Source organism: Urocitellus parryii (assembly GCF_045843805.1).
Source record: "Urocitellus parryii isolate mUroPar1 chromosome 13 unlocalized genomic scaffold, mUroPar1.hap1 SUPER_13_unloc_1, whole genome shotgun sequence".
Classification (NCBI taxonomy): domain Eukaryota; kingdom Metazoa; phylum Chordata; class Mammalia; order Rodentia; family Sciuridae; genus Urocitellus; species Urocitellus parryii.
In genome coordinates this window covers 787,825-809,062 of record NW_027551761.1, presented here as the reverse complement: position 1 = coordinate 809,062, position 21,238 = coordinate 787,825, and the positions used below count along the sequence as shown (strand labels likewise).

Sequence of the window (21,238 nt, the reverse complement as noted above, 5' to 3'; positions counted from 1 at the left end):
CATATGGGCATCTTTCAGGAAATCAAATTCTAACTTCTATTTATGTCTCTTCTTTGCAGAATCCACATGCCCCCCAGTTTAGTTTTCTTGACATCTTCCCCAGAGTCACCTGCAGACCTCCAAAAGAAGTGATAGCCATGGAGCTGAGCCCTGAGAGGAGCTTCATAGAGCCTGGAATGGATAAGAGAGAGTTCTGCAGTGCTACTTTCCAAAGACCTTACCAATATTTAAAAAGATTCCATAAAAAACAAAACCTAGACACATTTCAATACCAAGCAGGCTCTGTTGAAGGTACCCCAGGGGAGTGCATCCAACACCTCCTCATATATTGTGGGGTCATCAACCCCTCCTGGTCTGAGCTCCAGAACTTTGCTCGGTTCCTCAACTCTCAGCTCAAGGACTGTGAGGCCTCTGTGTTCTGCAATCCAGACTTTACTGGAGATATACTACAGGGCTTCAAGAACTTCGTGGTCACCTTCATGATTGTCATGGCAAGAGACTTTGCCACACCAACACTTCATACCTCTGACCAAAGAGAAGGGAAGCACATGGTCACCATGGATGGGGTTGATGAGGCAGAGCTCGCCCCCTTCACTCTCCGGAGGAGGTGGGAGTCAGAGCCTCACCCATATGTGTTCTTCAATGGTGACCGTGAGACCATGACATTCATAGGCTTCCATCTCCAGCCCAATGAGAATGGCAGCATTGATGCCATCAACCATCTCAATGGGGAGATAATCAGGAAAGATGTCATGACAGAAGAACTGTACAGGGGGCTATTGCTTCAAGGCGTGCCCTTCAATGTTGACTTTGATAACCTGCCCAGACACGAGAAACTCTTGAGACTCTGCCAGCCACTAGGAATTCCTCAGGCCTTTGACCCTGATGAAACATATGAGCTTACAATGGACAACATGCTCAAGATTCTGGCCATTGAAATGCGGTTCAGGTGTGGGATCCCAGTTATCATCATGGGAGAAACAGGCTGTGGGAAAACCAGGCTCATTAAATTCCTTAGTGATCTGCGGCGTGCTGGTACCCAGGCTGAGACCATGAAGTTGGTCAAGGTTCATGGAGGAACAACCACAGCCATGATTCACTCCAAAGTCTTAGAGACTGAGAAAACTGCCTTATCCAATAAGGACTCACACCAGTTGGACACCATCTTGTTTTTTGATGAAGCCAACACAACAGAAGCCATAAGCTGTATTAAGGAAGTCTTGTGTGACCAGACCGTGGATGGCCAGCCCCTGGAGGAGGACTCAGGCTTGCACATCATAGCTGCCTGCAACCCTTACAGGAAGCACTCCCAGGAGACCATCTGCCATTTGGAGTCAGCTGGTTTGGGGTACAGGGTCAGTGCAGAGGAGACAGCAGACAGGCTGGGCTCCATTCCCCTCAGGCAGCTGGTGTACCGTGTCCATGCCCTGCCCCCGAGCCTGATTCCTCTGGTGTGGGACTTTGGGCAACTGAACGACACTACTGAAAAGCTCTACATCCAGCAGATTGTGCAGAGACTGGTGGACCATGTCAGGATCAGCGAGGACGAGACTCATGTAATCACAGAAGTGCTCTCTGCCTCTCAGAGGTTCATGAGGAACACTGAAAGTGAGTGCAGTTTCGTCAGCCTCCGGGATGTGGAGCGCTGTGTGAAGGTGTTCACATGGTTTCATGGCCGCAGTGAGATGCTCTTGGTGAAGCTGAACACTTTTCTCTGCGAGACCAGTGTCAGCAAAAATAACTTCAGGAGAGACCCCGTCCTCTGGTCCCTGGTACTAGCTGTGGGGGTCTGTTACCATGCCTCCCTAAAAGACAAGGAGTCCTACCGCAGAGCCATTTGCAGGTATTTCCCAGAACCATATGACAACAGCGGGGTCATCCTGGACGAGATCACACACGCACAGGATCTTTTCCTGAGTGGGGTGCCTCTGAGGAAAACCATAGCCAGGAACTTGGCTCTGAAGGAGAATGTCTTCATGATGATCATCTGCATTGAGCTAAAGATACCCCTCTTCCTGGTAGGAAAGCCTGGCAGCTCCAAATCTCTTGCCAAGACCATCGTGGCAGATGCCATGCAAGGCCAGGCTGCACATTCCGCTCTCTTCCGCAGCCTGAAGCAAGTCCACCTGGTGTCATTCCAGTGTAGCCCCCACTGCACCCCACAGGGCATCATAAACACCTTCAAGCAGTGTGCTCGCTTCCAGCAGGGGAAGGACCTGCAGCAGTACGTGTCTGTGGTGGTGTTGGATGAGGTCGGCTTGGCAGAAGATTCCCCCAAAATGCCCCTGAAGGCTCTGCACCCACTGCTAGAAGATGGGTGCATTGAAGGTGATCCTGCCCCCCACCAAAAAGTCGGCTTCATAGGTATTTCCAACTGGGCCCTCGACCCTGCCAAGATGAATAGGGGCATCTTTGTGTCCCGCGGCAGCCCCAGTGAGAAGGAGCTCATAGAGAGTGCCAGAGGGATCTGTTCTTCAGACAGCCTGGTGCAGGACAGGGTCCAAGGGTACTTCGCTCCTTTTGCCAAGGCCTATGAAACAGTGTGCAGCAGGCAGAACAAGGAATTCTTCGGGCTTCGCGACTACTATAGCCTCATCAAGATGGTCTTCGCCACCGCCAGAGCATCTAACAAGAAGCCTTCTCCACAGGATATTGCACAGGCAGTCCTTCGGAACTTCAGTGGCAAAGATGACATCCCCGCTTTGGACATCTTCATGGCCAATTTACCTGAGGCCGGGTGTGTGGAAGAGGTCAGCACCCTGGAGCTCATCAAGCAGAACATTTGTGGGAGTATGCAGAACATACTCCCAGCAGTGGGGGAACTGGAAGAAGCTGAATCCCGCTACTTGCTCATACTGACCAAAAACTACATGGCCCTGCAGATCCTGCAGCAGTCATTCTTCAGTGAGGACCAGCAGCCTGAGATCATCTTTGGTTCCAGTTTTCCCCGGGACCAGGAGTACACCCAGATCTGCAGAAACATCAATCGGGTGAAGATCTGCATGGAGACCGGCAAGATGGTGGTGCTGCTGAACCTGCAGCACCTATATGAGAGCCTGTACGATGCGCTCAACCAGTACTACGTCTACCTCGGGGGCCAGAAGTACGTGGACCTCGGGCTCGGCACCCATCGAGTCAAGTGTCGGGTCCACCCTGACTTCCGCCTGATTGTCATCGAGGAGAAAAATGTGGTATATGAGCAGTTCCCTGTGCCCCTCATTAACCGGCTAGAGAAGCACTACCTGGACATCAGCTCGGTGCTACAGGGGTGGCAGAAGAGCATTGTGCAGGAGCTCATGCAGTGGGCAGAGCAGTTTGCTGACGTGAAGGCCCATCAGTTCCTGGCTGGGCACAAGTACAGCCCTGCTGATGTCTTCATCGGCTACCACTCTGACACCTGTGCCTCTGTGGTGCTGCAGGCTGTGGAGAGGCAGGGCCCCGGGGACCTGACAGAGGAGCTATACCACAGGGTGTCTGAGGAAGCCAAGCTGATCCTGCTGGACTGTGCCACACCAGATGCTGTGGTGCGGCTGAGCAACTCTGCACTGGGCTCATTTGCTGCGCAGGTGCTGTCGCAGGAATACTGGTACAAGCAGCAGCATCAGTCCTTTGCAGATTTCCTCCAGGCCCAACTTCGCAATGGGGACTCGGAGTGCCATGCCATCTTCACAGAGGTGACTGCCCCACAGACTTTCCCTTTCCTCTTTCACCCAAGAGCCCTGGTCCCTGGGGCCCAGAGGTTTTGACTCTCTTCAAGATAGTGTGCAGTCTAGGAAACGGGTGTGTTTCATACAGGCACAAGGAGGACAAGTTCAGTGAGGCCTCTTTTTGACTGTGAGTAGAGCTCTGCTCTGAGAGCAGCATTGGGCACAACATTCAGGTCCCAGAGTGCTGGGTCCACCTGGGATGTAAGTGAATTGGTCTGCTTCCCATCCTTTGACAGAGTAAGAGTAATGGATGAGAATGTCTCCCATGCAGGTGCCCTTAGTGTGTGTCATAGGTGAAAGGTGCACTCCAGGTAGGGACATGGATCTTAGGTGGTTCTCCTTAAGAGAGGCTTTTTGCACTGAAAGAGAGGGCTGGCTGGGACAGTGTCAGAGGCAGAGGCCTCTGTGGGACACAGGTGTTGAGTCTGAATCTGCATCTGTGCAAGAGACCTGGAGGAGATCACTGACAGACGGTAAAGTTCAAGCTTTGAGTGCTGGGTCTCACAGGGATGGAATAGGTGGAGAGACATGTGGAGGGCCTTGTCAGCAGCCTTGAGCTTTGTCTTGCCTGCACAGAGAGGAGCTATGAAGCAATATGTATGTGGACATACCCCACTGCCCCAGTGATGGGAATACAGTGGAGCAAGAGACTGACATTGAGAGGATAGAGCTGTCAGGAGGCTGCTGGCATGGTGCAAACTGCAGAAAGTTAGCAGGCAGTAAGGGGAGGAAGGAGGTGGAAGACACCCTTCCTGAGCTCACTGCAGCTTTGTGCAATCACCATGGAGAATTCAGGAATAGCAGTGGGTTTGGCAGCTAGTGGTGGTGACATCCGTTTGGGATACGTTTGGATGTCTGCTCTATGGTTGGATGTGGGAACCTGAAGCCTATTCATAAGGACAGGCCCAGAGAAGGGGTCTGGAACTGAGTGCAATAGCTACCACTCCGATGCCTGTGCCTCTGTGGTGCTGCAGGCTGTGGAGAGGCCTATAATCCCAGTGGCTTGGGAGGCTGTGGCAGGAGGATGGGAAGTTCAAAGCCAGCCAGCCTCAGCAACTTATGGAGGCCCTAAATTACTTAGTGGGACTCTGTCTCAAAATGAAAATTAAAAGGGCTAAAGGGGTTGGCTTGTAGCACAGTGGTAGAATGCTAGCATGTGTGAGACTCTGGGTTCGACCCTCAGCACCACATAAAAATAAATAAAAAATAAAGGTCCATTAACAACTAAAACATTAATAAATTTTAAAAAAGGGCTGGGGTTGTTGTTCAGTGGTTAAACACCCCTACATCTCATCTCTGGTACTAAAAAAAAAAAAAAATAGAAGGGGTCTGGAGAGCTGAGGTCGTACAGGCCTAGGAACATCTGGGTTTGCAGCATGGGATGTGGTCCATGGCAGAGACTTGGGAACTACTGAGGGAGGAAGAGTTGCCAGTGGCTAACTCCATCTGATAGCAGGAAGCCAGATTACAAGAAGAAATGGCATTGTGCTGAGCCCTAAAGGATCAGGAGGCTCTCAGGTAGGGACCAAAATAGGAAAAGAGACATTGGCTTCTCAGAAGGCATCCAAGGCATCTTCTGGCCGGGGCAAGTCTTCTCTCTGTCATCTGTTGACCCTGGAGGTTCTGCTTGCCTCAGCCATTCCTTGTATGTAAAACCTGCTCGGGGTCGGGCTTCTTTTTGTCCCAGTGCCCCCTGGTCCTGGGTTCTAACCCACCATTCTGTGCCCCCGCTTGAATTCTGGCTGATGGCTTGCGCACCCACATTGCAGGTCACCACCTTCTCCAGACTGCTGACGAGCCGTGATTGCGAGGCCCTAGGGGAGGAAGTGAAGGGCTTGGCCCCGAAGCCCATGATCCTGTCACTGCAGCAGTTCGACACTGAGTACTCATTCCTCAAGGAAGTCCGGTGAGGTGTCCTGCCTGCCCATCACCCTCAGCCCCCATCCTAGGTATATGGTATCCCATACTGGGGCATGGTAGCCACTCGAAAGGAACTCTGAGCACTGGACACTGTGAGAAGGTCATTGCTCAGCCTCATGGTATGCCCTTCCAGCCCCTGTCATAAGTGGCCTTCTCCACAGCTGTGTCATCTGTCTCTTGATATTTGTGTAGCCCTTTCCTTCTCCAGTGGATTGCCTCTTCACCTTGTGGAAGGAGACCCTACTGGATGCTGGATTATTCTGCATGGCCTGTGTTTCCCTTCACTTTGTGGAGTGTTGTGATCCATGTTTATGTTTTGTTTTGTTTCACTTATGCTAGGAACTGAACTCATGGCTGCTCTACCACTGAGCCACATCTCCAGCCCTTTTATTATTATTATTATTAATTTGCAGACAGGGTCTTGATGAGTTGCTGAGGCTAGCCTGGAACTTGTGACCCTTGTGCCTCAGCCTACGGAGCCATGGCTGCCTGTGTTTTAGGACAGAGGATTCACTTGGGTGATTCAATTTTTCTTTCAGAAGCAGCTTAATGAAGACAGCCAGACGTAAAATCCTCATTGTCCAGTTGGATTTTGATGATGGCGCTCACAGTACTCAGCTCATTGCATCAGCTAAGTATGTTCTTAGTATTTTTTCTCAGGAAACACAGGAAGCCAAAATCTACCCAGGACCTCCTGAAGAATTTATTTCCTGAAAGCAGTGTGAAAATAAGAATGACTCTCCCTCCCAGCTCCTGACATGGGCTAGGGAAGCTAGAGAGGAAAGGATGAAGGAAAAGGCCAGTAATGGCACAGAATTGGTGAAATGCAAGAAGTGTCAATAATGGAATATTTGTAGTGTGTAGAAGAATGTGTTAAAGCTATGTTTGCAGTCATTTTTTGGTCATTTTAATTTTTAATCACACAATTAGGATTAAAGTTTAGTCTGGGATGTAGCCTTGTGGTACAGCACTTACCTAGCATGTCTGAGGCCCTGGGTTTAATCCGCAGCACTGCATAAAAAGAAAAAAAAAGTACTTATCATAAGTTTAAGGGCAGTAAAACTATGTAAATAAATTAATATTTATTGGACATTTTTTATGATGACTATAAATCTGTTGCTTTCATAATTGCTGTGTTCTATTACTCATGTAATGTAAGAGTGACTTCTGCCCCTTTAAAGTACTGGGAGCCTAGTACAAAGTTAAGGCTAGCCAGATCCTGCTAGGAGGTGGTCTGACGCCACTGGGGGTGCAAGGGGTGCAAGGGGCACTGTACCTCACTGTACTCTCTCAAAATGGGAAGGCCAACAAGCCCCACCCTCTGGCATGTGAGGGCCCTGAGACATGCCGAGTGGGAGTTCTGATCAGCAGTGAGAGGTAGAAAGTGACCCCACCAAGAAGAAGCCATCCTCCTCTCACAAGAGATGTGGTGGACCCTGGCATTGTGTGGAATGTGGTAAAGCCCCTGACAGCTCCAGGGACACCCAGCAGCCATCTCACACCTTGGCTCTTGCTCAATTGTTTGCTTTGTTTTGATTTTTGTTTTCTAAATAGATACTCTGCTATCAATGAAATCAACAAAATACAAGGAACTCAGGGCTGCATCTTTGTCTATTTCATCACAAAACTGTCCCGGATGGGGAGCAGAGCATCCTATGTGGGATTTCATGGAGGTAGGGCCAAAGATAAGTGACTGTCTTTAAGTATGTCTGGGTTGATTCTCAGGGGTCCCATGCTGCCTGCATGTCTAAGTCAGACACCAACTCCAGCTGTCTCTGGGCTTCTTTGGCTCACTGTTCACAGCCATCGCCCTGGGACTTGCTGCTGCTCTGTCAGCATGGCCTGGGCTATCTCAGGCGTGCACAGGATAAGCTCCTGCTCCAACTTTTCATTGTACAAATGACTCAGAGATCTTCTCCTTGCAACCAGCCCTAGTGCTGACTCCTTGTGCCTGACTCCTTGATTTGCCTTCAAATCAGCCCAACTTTTTTTCTGTGGAATGATCACAAACTGGATTATGTAAGACAACTGGTATTCTGAGAAGAGGGAAATAAGTTTAATAATTTCACAGATGGAAAGACAACCTGTCAGTATCTTGAAGCACTTTCTAACTAAGTGACAGTATGTATGCTAAGATGCATGTAAAGAACCATAGACAGGATCCAGGTAGCCTTTGCACACCAGTTAATCAGTCTCAACACACAGGTTGATGGTGAGCATGCTGATATGATGTAGTGGAACTGATGGGTTTTGGTGTGTTCAGGGACATAGACTTTGAGGTACTGATCATTCCTCTGTCAGTAGTGTGATTAAACATCTGGACACAGGTGTGTCCCTGCTCATGGCTGCAAGAAGAAAGTGAAAAGACTTGAGAAGATGTGGTAGCTTTGTTCTTCACAGGGCTATGGCGGTCTGTGCACATCGATGACCTCCGGAGGTTCCCAGTCATGTCCTCTGATGTGACTAAGCTGCAGAGTGTTACCATCAGCCAGCTGTTCATGCCAGGAGACAGCCCTGAGCGTGAGTTGCAAGGTTTCAGTCTGGGAAAGTGGGTGCAGAGAGGCAGATGGAAGGTGTCAAGTTAGACAGCTTCCTGTGGGGCTGGAGTCAGGGTTGCCACACTTGAGTTACCTTTGAGTCTCGGCACCTGGCCTCAGCCGGAACTCAGGATGTGACACTGAACTGCCTGGCTCATGGTCAAGATCACCAGGGCCATGGGAAGGCCAAGGAGCAACACCCAGTGTATCAACTGGTGTGCTGTGGGTCATGTGCCCCAGGCTCTGGGACACCTGAACAGTAGATTTTGTGCTAAACTGGGTGACAAATGCCCCATGACTGGGGCTACCACTGAAGCTTGGGACAGGAAACCTTGGTGAAGCTCTCAGCCTAGGCACAGACTTGGTGCCACCCCATCCTTTTCCTTCTCCAAGTAGTGACTTGATTGTGTTCCCTTTGCTTGCATCAAAAGGCAACCAGGAGGAGGCGATGGAGGCAGAGACTAGCATGACAGGGGAGGTGGCAGAAATGGAAATGGAAGAGGAAGGTCCTGAGGAGATGGAATGGGAGGCCGTGGACCTGAGGGGCGGTGATGTGAGTTCTCTGTTCCCCTGTTGGCTGCAGGTGGCTGAGCTGGAGGAGCCCAGGCAGCTGTGCCAGGGTCAGGCTGAGCCCTGCCTTCTCTTTATGCTGGAAGTATGAGGGACTTACCAGGACAAGATCTGTCATTCCCTTCTTTATGAAGACTCCTAGTTAGCTCTGCCCTGTCCCCCAACCACTGACCAAATCCCTGATGTCAGCCACAACCTTGCCAGTGGTCCTCAGGGTGGTTGGGCAGCACACAGGGATCAGCTGGGAGAGGTCTGTAGGTCAGCTTCACCATGGAGACTGGCCACTGATGCTTTGGGCACATGGACACGAGGCCACCTTCTTGTGTGGGTAGCGTAGCTTTCACCCACCCTGGACATGACAGCAGCAGATGACGTGCTGTCTCCCTTGGCAGGCACAAGTCCTGGACACCACCAGACTGCTGAGGAGCTGTGTGCAAAGTGCCGTGGGGATGCTCAGGGACCAGGAGAGCAGCACACGCAACATGAGGAGAGTCACCATCCTCCTCAGCCTCTTGAATGGGGACAGTGTGTGCAGTGGTATGAGTCATGTCCTTGCTTCTCATCAGGGAATCAGGTGGCTGAGTGTGGCGAGCTGCCCTTCTGGGTTTCTGTGGCTTGGCAGAGGCAGCTGGCATAGTGGGAATCTAAGGACATCTCTAGAATTCTTCTCTAGAGTTGGCCTGGCCAGAGGACCTGTGGCTTCCCTCTGTGGGGGAACTGGTCAAGCAGCACAGTGGAGTCTCCAACTTGGTGCTCACAGGTGGACCAAATTATGTCCCTTCTGCCTTTTCACAGCCGCGTTCTTGCGGATATCCAAGATGCGCCTCTCAGTCCTTCTAAAGAAGCAAGAAGAGAACCAGCTCTGCAGTCTGAAGGAGTGGGTGGGGCGAGAGGCTGCGAACCAGGATGCGCTCCAGGAGGCCGGCACTTTCAGGTACTGTGAGCAGCAGGCAGCGCAGGGACCTGCTATACTGTCCCAGGGGAAGGAGCACACCAGGTGTTTCTTTCTCTACCTCTGAGGAGGGCAGAACTATGTTTTTGCTCCCTGGATGGTCTTCCTTTCCTAGCACATGTCCAAGCCATGTTCCCATTGCCCCTCTGCCATTGTTGCTCTGTCCTTGCTGGGTTTGCCAGCCTCCCTTTTCACTACCCCATGGTCTCCACAGTACTCGGGACCAGTTTTTTCCCCATGGTCACAAGCAACACCCAGGAACAACTGGACCTGCTTGCACTGCACCCTCAGTGCACATTTCTGGGGCTAGCAGAGCCTTAGGATCCTGCTGGATGTTATGACTCTTCACTAACACTGTGTGTCTGGGACTTAACATCACATATCCTTGGGGCTAGACAGCCAGCCTCCTTGAAGTCCTTTACACCAGAAGTCCTCTGCTTTTTAGTTAACTGTGTTAAGTAGCCTTGTCTTAATATTCTTTTTGATTCTCAAGTTGTTTAAATTTGGTCTCTTGGAACCCCTTTGAGGTGACTGCATTACTCCGAGAGCACTTCCCAGGGCTCTCAGCTCCTCCAGCCCAGAACCTCTTTCACGACCACCCCTTCCCCATCCTCTGTGCATGTTCTAGTTTGGGGTCTTAAGTCAAGTGATGTCCTTGACTAGTGGGATGTTTGTTTTCTCAGTAGATGTTTTTAAGTTCTCTCTAGAATCCTGTGTACTATATAGTCAGGAAAAAAAATTCATACAAAAGGCCTTACTTTATTTTCCAACACAATTACCTAGTAATTCTTGTCCTTTACCATAAGAAATTATAGAATTTTTGTTATTATGTAAAAAACATCTTTGCAACATGAAAGTGAGATGTAGTTAATTCAACCAATTAAGCGCTGTCACTCTAAAGTACTCAGGGTTATTTACAGAAACACTCACAATGAAAGCTGAATTCTAGATGAACATGTTTTCTTACTTAACTTCATCTAGATCAAATTTACGTTCATCTCTTCATCTTTATTATATGGTATCCACAGCTGATTTTTTTTTCTTGCAAAGTTTATTTATTTAGTGAAGTTCATTATTATTTGATTTGTGTATAGAACCTAGTTGGCTTGTTCTAAAAAAACATTATATACAAAAACAGCAAATATTTCTTCATCTTTTCAAGGCACTAGTTGCTGTTACTAGATGTAGAATTAAGTTCCATCCAGTCCTGCTTCTAATCTAAGACAATCACATTTGTGAGTCTCTTACACTTAAAAGTGATGAAAACTTCAATTTGTGGCCCTGGCTTGTAGGCTAGAAGGCTTGTTGACACAGAGGAAGGAGGCATCAAGATCATAGTACTGACTGTGGTGCTGAGCCATTGTCCCCTGTCCTCTGTCCCACCCCTGCTGCAGGCATACCCTTTGGAAGCGGGTCCAAAGCGTAGTCACTCCTCTGCTGGCCAGCATGATCTCCCTCATCGACAGAGATGGCAACCTCGAGCTTCTGATCAGACCAGACTCACCAGCCTGGGCCCGGGACCTGTGGATGTTCATTTTTAGTAACACTAAGTTGCTGAACATTCCGCTTATGATGAATAACATAAGGTGAATGAAAATCCTCACAGCACCCTCAGTAGCTCTCCTGGGCTTGAGAATGTAGGCTCTGCTTTCCAAGGAATGTTTCTCCAGCTTCTTCTATAGCCTAGCGGTCATGGCATCCTGGCAGGTCTTTGTTCCATTTCCTTTTTCCTCATTTTCTTCTCTGAGGGCATCTGTGATAGTTCAGAAAGCCAGGCTGGATTCTGTGTGCAGTGGGGACATTGCCCTTTGGAGAGACTATGTCCTTATTCATGCTTATGTTCCCTTATGCTGTTCCCCTGTTCTGTCAGGGAACCTCCCCAAGTTTTCTGTTCAGATTACAGGGACTTCAGTTCTGGAATGTAGGCCAATAAGATGCAGGAGAGGGGCAGGCACAGGCACTGGAGACTTGGTCCTGCCTGAAGCTTTGGGCCCTTTCTAGGCCCTGCACAGGTGGCCTGCTTTCATTCTGCCTGTAAACAAGGGTTATGAGGTAGCCCTCCAGTTTCTGTGCACTGGGAGCCCTGGCCAGGAAGGCAGACAGCAGCTGTCTATGCAGCCTCAGCACCTTGTCTTGTTTTGATGGTGTGGGGGATGGAACCTGAGGCCTCACACTTGCCAGGGAAGCACTCTACCGCACAGCTACCCCCTCACCCCTGACCCACAGCACCTTCTGAGAATTGTGGCACATGTCCTCTGGTGTTTGGAGCACCATCTCAGGAACTGATTCTCACTAACCTCACCTCACTGCAGATCCAAGAGTGAGATATCCTTTATCGTGGTACAGAACCATATGAGCCTTCCTGAGGGTGCTTTCAACAGTGTCCCCTTCAGCTGGAGAATCAGGGACTATCTGGAAGACCTCTGGGTCCAGGCCCAGTACATCACAGATGCAAAAGGTGAGTCCTACTCAAGATGGGCCCGATGCAGCCCTGGTGAAGCAGCCTTTACCCACAAAGACACTGCCTGACCATCAGCGGGAAGACAGCAGCTAGCACCTGGTAAATTCTGGGACTTGTAGTTCTCAAACTTTGCATGTGGAATAGACTCAAGTTCATGTCTTACTTTCATTTTGAAATGTTTGCTGAAGAAATGAGAGTCTCCAGGAGATCAGAAGCCTTTAAGTCATGCCGTGAAGGGAGCCTGTGAGGTGATTTCTAGTGGCTCACTGGCTGGCAGTCTGGTGAACTAGAGCATGTTCCAGCAGGGATGAAGCTTACTTCCTGCTGCAAGTTGACCATTCCTGTTCTGAGGCTTAGACCCAGGAAACAGCCCCTTTAAGCTTTCTCAGCAAATGCTAGCAATGAAAGGAACATGGCCCTTTTCCCCATGCTGAGCCATTGTTTCCTCCTGAGTCATAGCTGGGGGCTGAGTTTGGCCATAGTCAATTCAGAAAAGCCAGTGGCAGTGCTATGTTTTTTGAAAAGTCACTTTTCAGATACATGTGAAATCATCTTTTCAACATGTACTTAGAGAACCAGTATGCTCAATGTGAACTTGCTTTCCTGGGCTTGCATTCTGCCACTTGTCCTAAACCAAAGTGAAGTAGTTGGTCTCCTGCTGAGAGAGTGTTTCTTCCCCTGGGGGAATGCCCTGCCTGGACCTGCTTGTCCAGCTGAGTGTGAAGTAGGTAGCCAACTCCCCATCTGCTGGAAGGCAAATCTGTCTGATTGGTGTAGTCTCTGACCCCAGCCCTAAAAAGAAGCCCACTCAGTCGTGATTCCCTGGGAACTTACTTGGGCCCATTACACTGAACAGACTTGCAGCACAAAACTCAGGCTACCTCATATGTTTTTTCCTGTTGGAGTTAGTGTGGATTTTGTGACCTAAATTGAATGTTGATCCTGCCTTCCTTTCTATGTCACCTAGGCTACACATCCACCATACTCTATTCCCATAATGGAACTTTGTCTTTGAAATGCCCCAGGGTGCTACACTAGCCTGTGGCTCCTTACTGGGGAGCAAGTTTCTCTCAGCTGTGGCTTCACTTGTCTCAAGCCGCTCTGGCTTCCTCCCTGCAGGACGGTCAGAGAAGTTAGTGGAAATCTTCCAGCAGACTCCCCTGGGCGTGTTTCTTGCCAAGCTCCCTGGAGATCACCAGCAGGAGCTGGTTCAGTGCTACTTGAGAGACTTCCTGCTCTTAACCATGAAAGTGTCCACCTGGGAGGAGATGAAGGTAGGTATCCACTCAAGGTCAAGTGTGAAAATTGCATGGTATAGACTGGGGACAAACACAGGAACTCAACTTCTGAGAGCTGGTGCTGCCATGTGGGGGAACAAAATGAAGCCCCACAGGATGCTAGGCTGAGAATGTCCCCCAAGGTGCTCAGAACACAGGGCCAGTCCTCATCACTCCCCAAGGCCTCCTGGAATGGGATGTTCTAGTACCTTGAGAAGCTCTCCAGGTTCCTTGTAGCACCCTCTTGAAATTGTTGAGTCAAATTTAAGATAAATAGGTAACTGATGTCTTACGGTAAGAATAATAAGTGAAATTCAATGGGAAAGTTGATACTTTTTTGTTTCTGGAGCTGGGGAGAAAATCAAGAGCCTCAGGCATGCTAGGCAAGTGCTGACTGCAGAGTAGAAGCCCAGCCCAAGATGGAAACTTAAAGAACATTGAAGAATATACTCTAGCCAGCATGAGGGAAGGTTAGCGAGATCTTTTGGGGAATGAGCAGAATTATCCTGATTTCAAAAATGGGTATAATTTATAAGCCAGCTACACAGGGCATAATTGTGCAGGAATCTAGAAAGCTTTGCTCACATGCTCAGCCCCACCAGGCAGTCAAAAGAAGATAAACAGTCTCCAGATGCCAGTTGTACCTGCTCATCTGGAAAAACTGAGTTTTCAAAAAGAAGGGCAGGCTCACAGGCTTCCTGGGCAGGTACTGAGCAGTGGTCACATGGCAGGGTGGTTGGACAGTGCTCACAGCAAGGCTTTCCAGCTTTGTTTCTGATCACAAAGAATTAAAAACAATTTAAGTGTTCAAATAAATGAAGGAGGGACAAATTAAAGTAGGACCATTTTAAAATAGTTGTTTGCAACCATTGAAAACAATATTTTCACAGATAATGAGTGGTAGAGGAATTCTTATAACCTAATCTTGAGTGGAAAAAATCAGGAACACAGTGATTCTGATTTGAGGATGATTCTGAGGAAAGGAACAGTTAGGAAAATGGCTAGAGACTCTACTAAAAAGCAGTCAGGAAATAGGAAGTCTGGTTTGTAATTTTATTTTTTTTTTTGTGGTTTTTGAATAATTCTGAATTCCTACAGGAAAACATCTCTTTATGATTCAAAAATACATACTGAAAACCCTTGAAAACCCCAGTTTCTGCAGATGGCCCTGTGGTCCTGTGTCTGTGAGCTGCAAGCAGCCTCAGGGAGTCCTGTGGATGGGCTCTGCCTGCCGTGGGTGCACCTGGCCTATCAGCATTTCAGGACCCGGCTGCACAACTTCTCCAGAATCTTGACCATCCACCCACAGGTTCTGCAGAGCCTCACTGAAGCTGCACAAAAGCACGACATGGCTGGCAGTGAGATGGTACAACCCTTCGGGAGGCTCAGGCCCTTGGCCTGTCCCTGGGAGCAGAAGGAGAAACCCTTTAGGGGTGTGTGAATCAGCATAGCCCAGAGGTTTTGGGAACAGCTGTGCTTCCTGTATCCCGAGACCCAAAGGAGCAGGTTAAGAGCCTGGAATACAAGGATACACTGCCTCTGCTGGGACCTCTGGCCTAAGGAAGCCTCAGCCAAAGAAGAGGGTGGGTGGAAGGGCAGGGGCCCTATGGGGTCATGTGACTGTTCTCCTCTTCCCAGACACTGGATGCATTTGCTGCAATGGCCTGTGCTGAAATGCTGACAAGAGACATCTTGAAGCCAAGTCCCCAGGCCTGGCTGCAGCTGGTGAAGAAGCTGTCCATACCGCTGGAGCTCGTCTGCTCTGATGGGTACTTTCGAGGCAGTGGGAGCACAGCCAGAGCTGTCACTGCAGAGGTCAGGTGAGATCCAGAGTCGGCTCTCCCTGGCATGCTCAGCCTGTGCTCACCAGTGGACTCCAGGTCCTGGAACACCTGGCAGCAGGGAGAGCAGGTGCTCCTGCCATGGGAGGGGCTCTTTGTGCACTCAGTCTGCCCTCGATGAACCCTGTCAAGTGCCAGGCATCTCGTTAGACGCTGGAAAAAGAGGAAAACCACATGCAGTGAGGCCATGGTGCCCCAGAGCCACAGAAAGGCAGGCAGGTTATTAAGCTGCACCTTGAGAACCACTGTGGTGGCAGGGAGCCATCAGAAAGGACAAGGTTGGGCAGGGCAAGCAGAGGGGCAGGCCTTCAGTGTTGGGGAGAGTCCCAATCCATGCTGGGCTGTGAGAGTCAAGAGGGATTTACTGTATGCAGGATTGTCAGAGAGTAGGCACAGTGGCAGTGCATGCTGAGGTAGCAAAGTGAGACTCCAAGTCCTGCCTGCACAGAGCACTGGGGGAGTGCTGAGGGCAGGGCTGGTGGATAACCCCTCCTGTCAGCTCACCTTCCCATGCTGCCTTACATCCGCCCTCTCGTCCCCTCCTCCTGTCTCAGAGTCCTCTGTTAGAGCTGAGTGTGTAACACCCTCTTTTGACAGAACCCAGTGGAATCGTGTTTTCCCCATTGCACTCTTTGTGGAGCACGTGCTCCTGGGGACTGAGAGCCAGATTCCTGAGCTGTGTCAGCTGGTGACCAAGTACGTCTTTTCACTAGACAAGGTGAGCACTGGGCACTTCTCTTGGTCAAATGCAGAGTTTGGGAGCCCACTCTGCCCTCATCTGCAGGTCAATGCTGGGCTCTCACCCAGTCGCACAGGGGAATGTGGCTCCTCAGCCAGCCATTGCATGGATAAGCTCAGTTGTTCAAGAGTTTGCCCTCCCTGATTGCCGAGTTGGGGCATGTCACTTAGGAATGATTGTACAGAATTGGACTTCTTCAGGGAACTTGCTTGTGGATGCTTTGCAAGAGCTGAATGGTTAGGTTCTACCCACCTCTAGGATGACCTAGAGCAGGCCAGCAGCCTAGCCCTTAGGGGCAAATTCACCACCATCCTCAGCAGGATGATAGCAATGCAGGAGAATGCCACTGGAGGTGGGACTTCAAAATACATGATGTCCATGGGACCATGGGAACAGGAAACCATTGAGCCTCTGCCCCCAACACCAGATAAAGCTGATGATGTCGCAACCAGTACCCCTCAGAGAAAGCCACCATCTCTGTGGCTTTCCACCAAAAACAGCCACTCAGCACAACACGGTTCCTACCTGTGTCACCCTGTGACCTTGGGCTATGGTAACTAGCTCATGAGCACATCCTGTGGGTGTACAGCCATTGGCCTCCAGTGTACCCACTGTCAGGGTGTCTGAGAAAGACCACTTAGGTGTGCAGTCTTTGAAATGCAGGTAGGTGCACCAGAAGGAGATTGGCATAGATGCCAGGTGCCAGCGTATTCAGACTTAATCAGAATGTCACAGGACTTGTGCAGGATGGCCTATAAGGGCCAGAGCTTGCTAACACTCCTAAGGTGCCAGGGGCCCACACTGCTTCTCGCTTACTCTTCTGTCCTCCTCAGCAGCTACCTTCCAGCTACTTGTCTTCAAAGTCTATTCCTGCTGTCATAGCCTGGGGAGCAAAAGAAGGGAGTGGCAGTGCCAGGGATGGAACCAGGGCCTCACATATGCTAGGCTGGAATCCTGCCACTGAGCCACACCCCAGCCCCTGCACACAGTGCCTTTAAGAACACAGCCCAGGCTGGGCATGGAAGCACCTGCCTGTAACCCTAGCAGCCCGGGAGGCTGAGGCAGGAGGATTGTGAATACAAAATCAGCCTTAGCAACAGCAAGGCACTGAGCAACTCAGTAAGACTGTCTCTTAATAAAATACAAAATAGGGCTGGGGATGAGGTTTAGTAGTTAAGTGCCCCTGAGTTTAATTCCCAGTACCAAAAATTTTTAAAAAAGAACACAGCCCAGGACACACACACACACACACACACACACACACACACACACACACACAGTACAGCTCATATTTCATTGCCCTAAACTAAGTCCCTTGGCCTCATCTAGGTGAAAGAAGATGGGAAACCTTTCTCAGAGTATGCTTATGTGCCATGTAACTTAGAGGGTTTTTTAAATATTTTTTTTTGGCTTTTTGTTGTTGTTTTGAGAAAAAGGAAAAAGAAATTTTATTGCCTGGCTAGCAAAGGAGAAACACAAGGGACTCCTGTCCCAGAGGCTGTGATTCCTCTATCAGGGGGAACAGAGAGTTTTTAAAGAGGCTATTCAAAGGAATTCTGTTTTCCAGGATTAGGAAGGAGATATTAGGTAGATCAGGGAGGAGAGAAAAACAGGTATACTTTAGAGCAGCAAAGCTATGTTCAAAGTATGAACTGGACCACTATTGTGGAGGTTCTTAAAGGAAAAGTAGAGAAAAAATGGTGAGAAGGAGCATGTATCTGCCCTATGGCCACAGGCATCCTGGACCACCTTCCCACATGGCCTGGACACAGCTCTCTCCAAGTCTTTCCTGTACCATCCAGGACCCTCAAACCCTGGGGATGCACTGGGTACTCAGCCAGGTCCAGTGTGGTCTCTGGTGGTCAGGTAGCCTGCTAGCTGAGAGATGGGTTTTCTGGCCCTGAGAGCTGGCATGCACCTGTTCATGGGAGACTTTTTCCCCAATGTAATGACCTCAAAAACTTCACAGGTTTCTGGTTCATTTCCTTCTAATCAGATCCCTGTGCAACTAACCATAGCCACAGATGCTACCCAGTTAGTTCCCGAGCTTGAAGCCTGTGTTGTACACTGGTCTGTGCTCTGTGTATTTCCTCCAGCTACAGGGAATCCCTACAGCTCCATTCATTGGCTACCTGAGCCTGGAAAGGGTGCTGCCCTGGATTGATGTTTGCTGTTCTCCTCCTATGGTTAGAAGTTTAAGTGAAACTGTGGGGGATGTCTGGGGCCTGAGTCTTACCTCCTGCAGACTGCCACTTCAGAGCTGACTCCTACACCCCTGGATATTGGTAAAAGCTGAAAGTAGCCAGCACATGATGGGTATTCGAGTCTTGTCCATCAGCTCTGACAGGAGGGTTAGACATGGCAGACAGAGTTAGGTCTTAGGTGGGTAGGTAGTCTGCAGAGAAAGATGCAAGGGAGATCAATTCTCATGGCTCATGTCTGTAATGCATATTTTTCCACAAGTTTCAGGAAACTGGGTTTCCCTTCTGCCCTAACATTAGTCTCCCCAACCAGCACCCCACCACTGGGCCACTGCTGCTTTTTTTTAAGTGTGCTAAAATATACACAGAATGCACCATGTAAACACTTTTAAACATATAGTCAGAGACATCAAGCACAGGGTGTTGCGCTGCCACCAGATCATGCTCCAGAGTGTCCTTACCTCCCTCCACACACACATGGACTCCCCAGCCATGTAGATCCCTGATCTACTTTCTATCTGTCACTCTGATTACCACAGGTAACTCACATAAGTGGAGTTGTTCAGCATTTGTCTTTGGTTTCTGGTTTGTGTCACCTAGCATGATGTTTTCAAGGTTCATCTGTATGGTGGCATGTTTCAGCATTCAACCTTCTTAGGGCTGGATAATGAATGCCACTGTATGGGTGGACACTGAATCTGTCCACTCATCTGTTAATGGGCACTCAGGCTGTTTCCACCTTCTGGCTGTTGTGATTGCTGTGAACTTATTTGAGGCCTGCTTTTACTTCTTTTGGATGTGTACCTAGAAGGGGACTTACTGTGTCAATTTATTACATTTCTCTCTAGCTAGGGATGCTCCACCACTAAACTACATCTCAGCCTATTGTTTTACTTTAGGACAGAATCTGGCTTAGTTGCTAAGGCTAACCTTAAATATGTGATCCTTCTGCCTCAGCCTCTGACCTCACTAGGTATATACTACTGTGCCCAGCTCAGAGAGTTTTGATGTGCATTGCCATGATAATTAATGATGCTGAACATTTTTTCATGTTCTTCTCAGGTATGTATGCATCTTTGGAGAAATGTCTAAGTCCTTTGCCCTTTGCTGAGTGGGTTGTTAATTAACGAATCAAATTTATCAGGATATTAAACACACATCATTTCCAAGTATTATCAACCCTGGGAATTCAAGGATGGCTCAAAAAATATCTACAAATGTCATCAGTTATATAAATGAAAAAATAAACTCTAAATGATAATTTCAAAAGGTAGAGAGAACATTTGACAAAAATTTATGATTTAGAAAAAAATGCCCTAGGCAAAGTAGAAATAGGGAACTGTCCTTACTTGTATAATGCAGAGTGGACATTTGTGCTAACATCTGTACTAACATTTATGCCTGACTACAAACTTTCAGAAACAGCATTAAATCACTAAATTCACTATCCTGTTCAGGTCCTTGGCCCATTTATTGATTGGGTTGCTTGTCTTTTTGGTGCTTAGCTTTTTGAGTTCTTTATATACCCTAGAGATTAATGATGTGTGAGTGGTAAAGATTTGTTCCCAAGATGTAGGCTCTCTATTCACCGCACAGATTGTTTCATTTGCTGAGAAGAAACTTTTTAGTTTGACTCCATCCCATTTATTGATTCTTGATTTTAATTCTTGCACCAAAGGAATCTTATTAAGGAAGTTGGGGCCTAATTCCACATGATGCAGATTAGGGCCTACTTTTTCTTCTGTTAGACACAGGGTCTCTGGTTTCATTCCTAGGTCCTTGATCCATTTGGGGTTGAGTTTTGTGCATGGTGAGAAATACGAGTTTAATTTCATTTTGTTGCATATGGATTTCCAGTTTTCCCAGAACCATTTGTTGAAGAGGCTATCTTTTCTCCAACACATGTTTTTGGTGCCTTTGTCTAATATAAGATAATTGTAATTTTGTGGGTTAGTCTCTGTTCCTCTATTCTGTACCATTGGTCTACCAGTCTGTTTTGGTGCTGATACCATTCTTTTTTTTTTTTTTTTTTTTTTTTTTTTTGTTACTGTCGCTCTATAGTATAGTTTAAGTTGTGGTATAATGATGCCACCTGCTTCACTCTTCCTGCTAAAAATTGCTTAGACACTTCTTAGACGATGATATACAATCAATCAAAAAATATATGGAAAATGTTCATCATCATTAGCAATTAGAGAAATGCAAACCAAAACTACTCTAAGATTTCATCTCACTCCAGTCAGAATGGCAGCTATTATAAATACAAACAATAAGTGTTGGCGATGATGTAAGAAAAAAGGTACATTCATACACTGCTGGTGGGGCTGCAAATTGGTGCAGCCATTATGGAAAGCAGTATGGAGATTTATTGGAAAATTGGGAATGGAACTACCATTTGACCCAGCTATCCCTCTCCTCAGTCTATATCCAAACGACTTAAAAACAGCATATTACAGGGACACAGCCATATCAATGTTTATAGCAGCACAATTCACAATAGCTAAACTGTGGAAACAACCTAGATGCCCTTCAGTAGATGAATGGATAAAAAAAAATGTGGCATATATACACAATGGAATATTACTCATCAATAAAAGAGAATAAAATCATGGCATTTGCAGCTAAATGGATGGAGTTAGAGAAGATAATGCTAAGTGAAGTTAGCCAATCCCAAAAAATCAAATGTCAAATGTTTCCTCTGATATAAGAAGGCTGGTTCATAGTGAGGTAGGGATGGGGAATGTGGGAGGAATAGATTAACTCTAGATAGGGCAGAGGGGTGGAAGGGAAAGGGAGAAGGTATGGTATTAGAAATGATTGTGGAATGTGATGGACATTATTGTCCAAAGGACAAAGACAAGAATTGGTGTGAATATACTTTATATACAGTGAGAGATATGAAAACTTGTCCTCTATTTGTGTAATAAGAATTGTAATGCATTCCACTGTCATATATACATAGAAAAATTAATTAAAAATAAAATAATTTGAGAAAAAATAAATTCTCCATGAATTGCTGGAGATGTGCATTTC

General features: G+C 48.0%; 1 protein-coding gene across 1 annotated transcript in view; it reads left to right on the top strand.

Moving 5' to 3' along the window:
- Positions 1-21,238, top strand: part of LOC144251287 (E3 ubiquitin-protein ligase RNF213-like) — an 89,965-nt gene that overhangs the window by 41,573 nt on the left and 27,154 nt on the right. The window contains exons 23-36 of the mRNA XM_077794324.1: positions 60-3,674; positions 5,477-5,613; positions 6,167-6,262; positions 7,182-7,300; positions 8,028-8,147; positions 8,596-8,736; positions 9,134-9,271; positions 9,530-9,668; positions 11,081-11,272; positions 11,999-12,144; positions 13,267-13,421; positions 14,578-14,790; positions 15,063-15,244; positions 15,863-15,983. Coding sequence (XP_077650450.1) covers positions 60-3,674; positions 5,477-5,613; positions 6,167-6,262; positions 7,182-7,300; positions 8,028-8,147; positions 8,596-8,736; positions 9,134-9,271; positions 9,530-9,668; positions 11,081-11,272; positions 11,999-12,144; positions 13,267-13,421; positions 14,578-14,790; positions 15,063-15,244; positions 15,863-15,983 — 5,514 coding nt within the window. The remainder of the gene's footprint in view (positions 1-59; positions 3,675-5,476; positions 5,614-6,166; positions 6,263-7,181; positions 7,301-8,027; positions 8,148-8,595; positions 8,737-9,133; positions 9,272-9,529; positions 9,669-11,080; positions 11,273-11,998; positions 12,145-13,266; positions 13,422-14,577; positions 14,791-15,062; positions 15,245-15,862; positions 15,984-21,238) is intronic.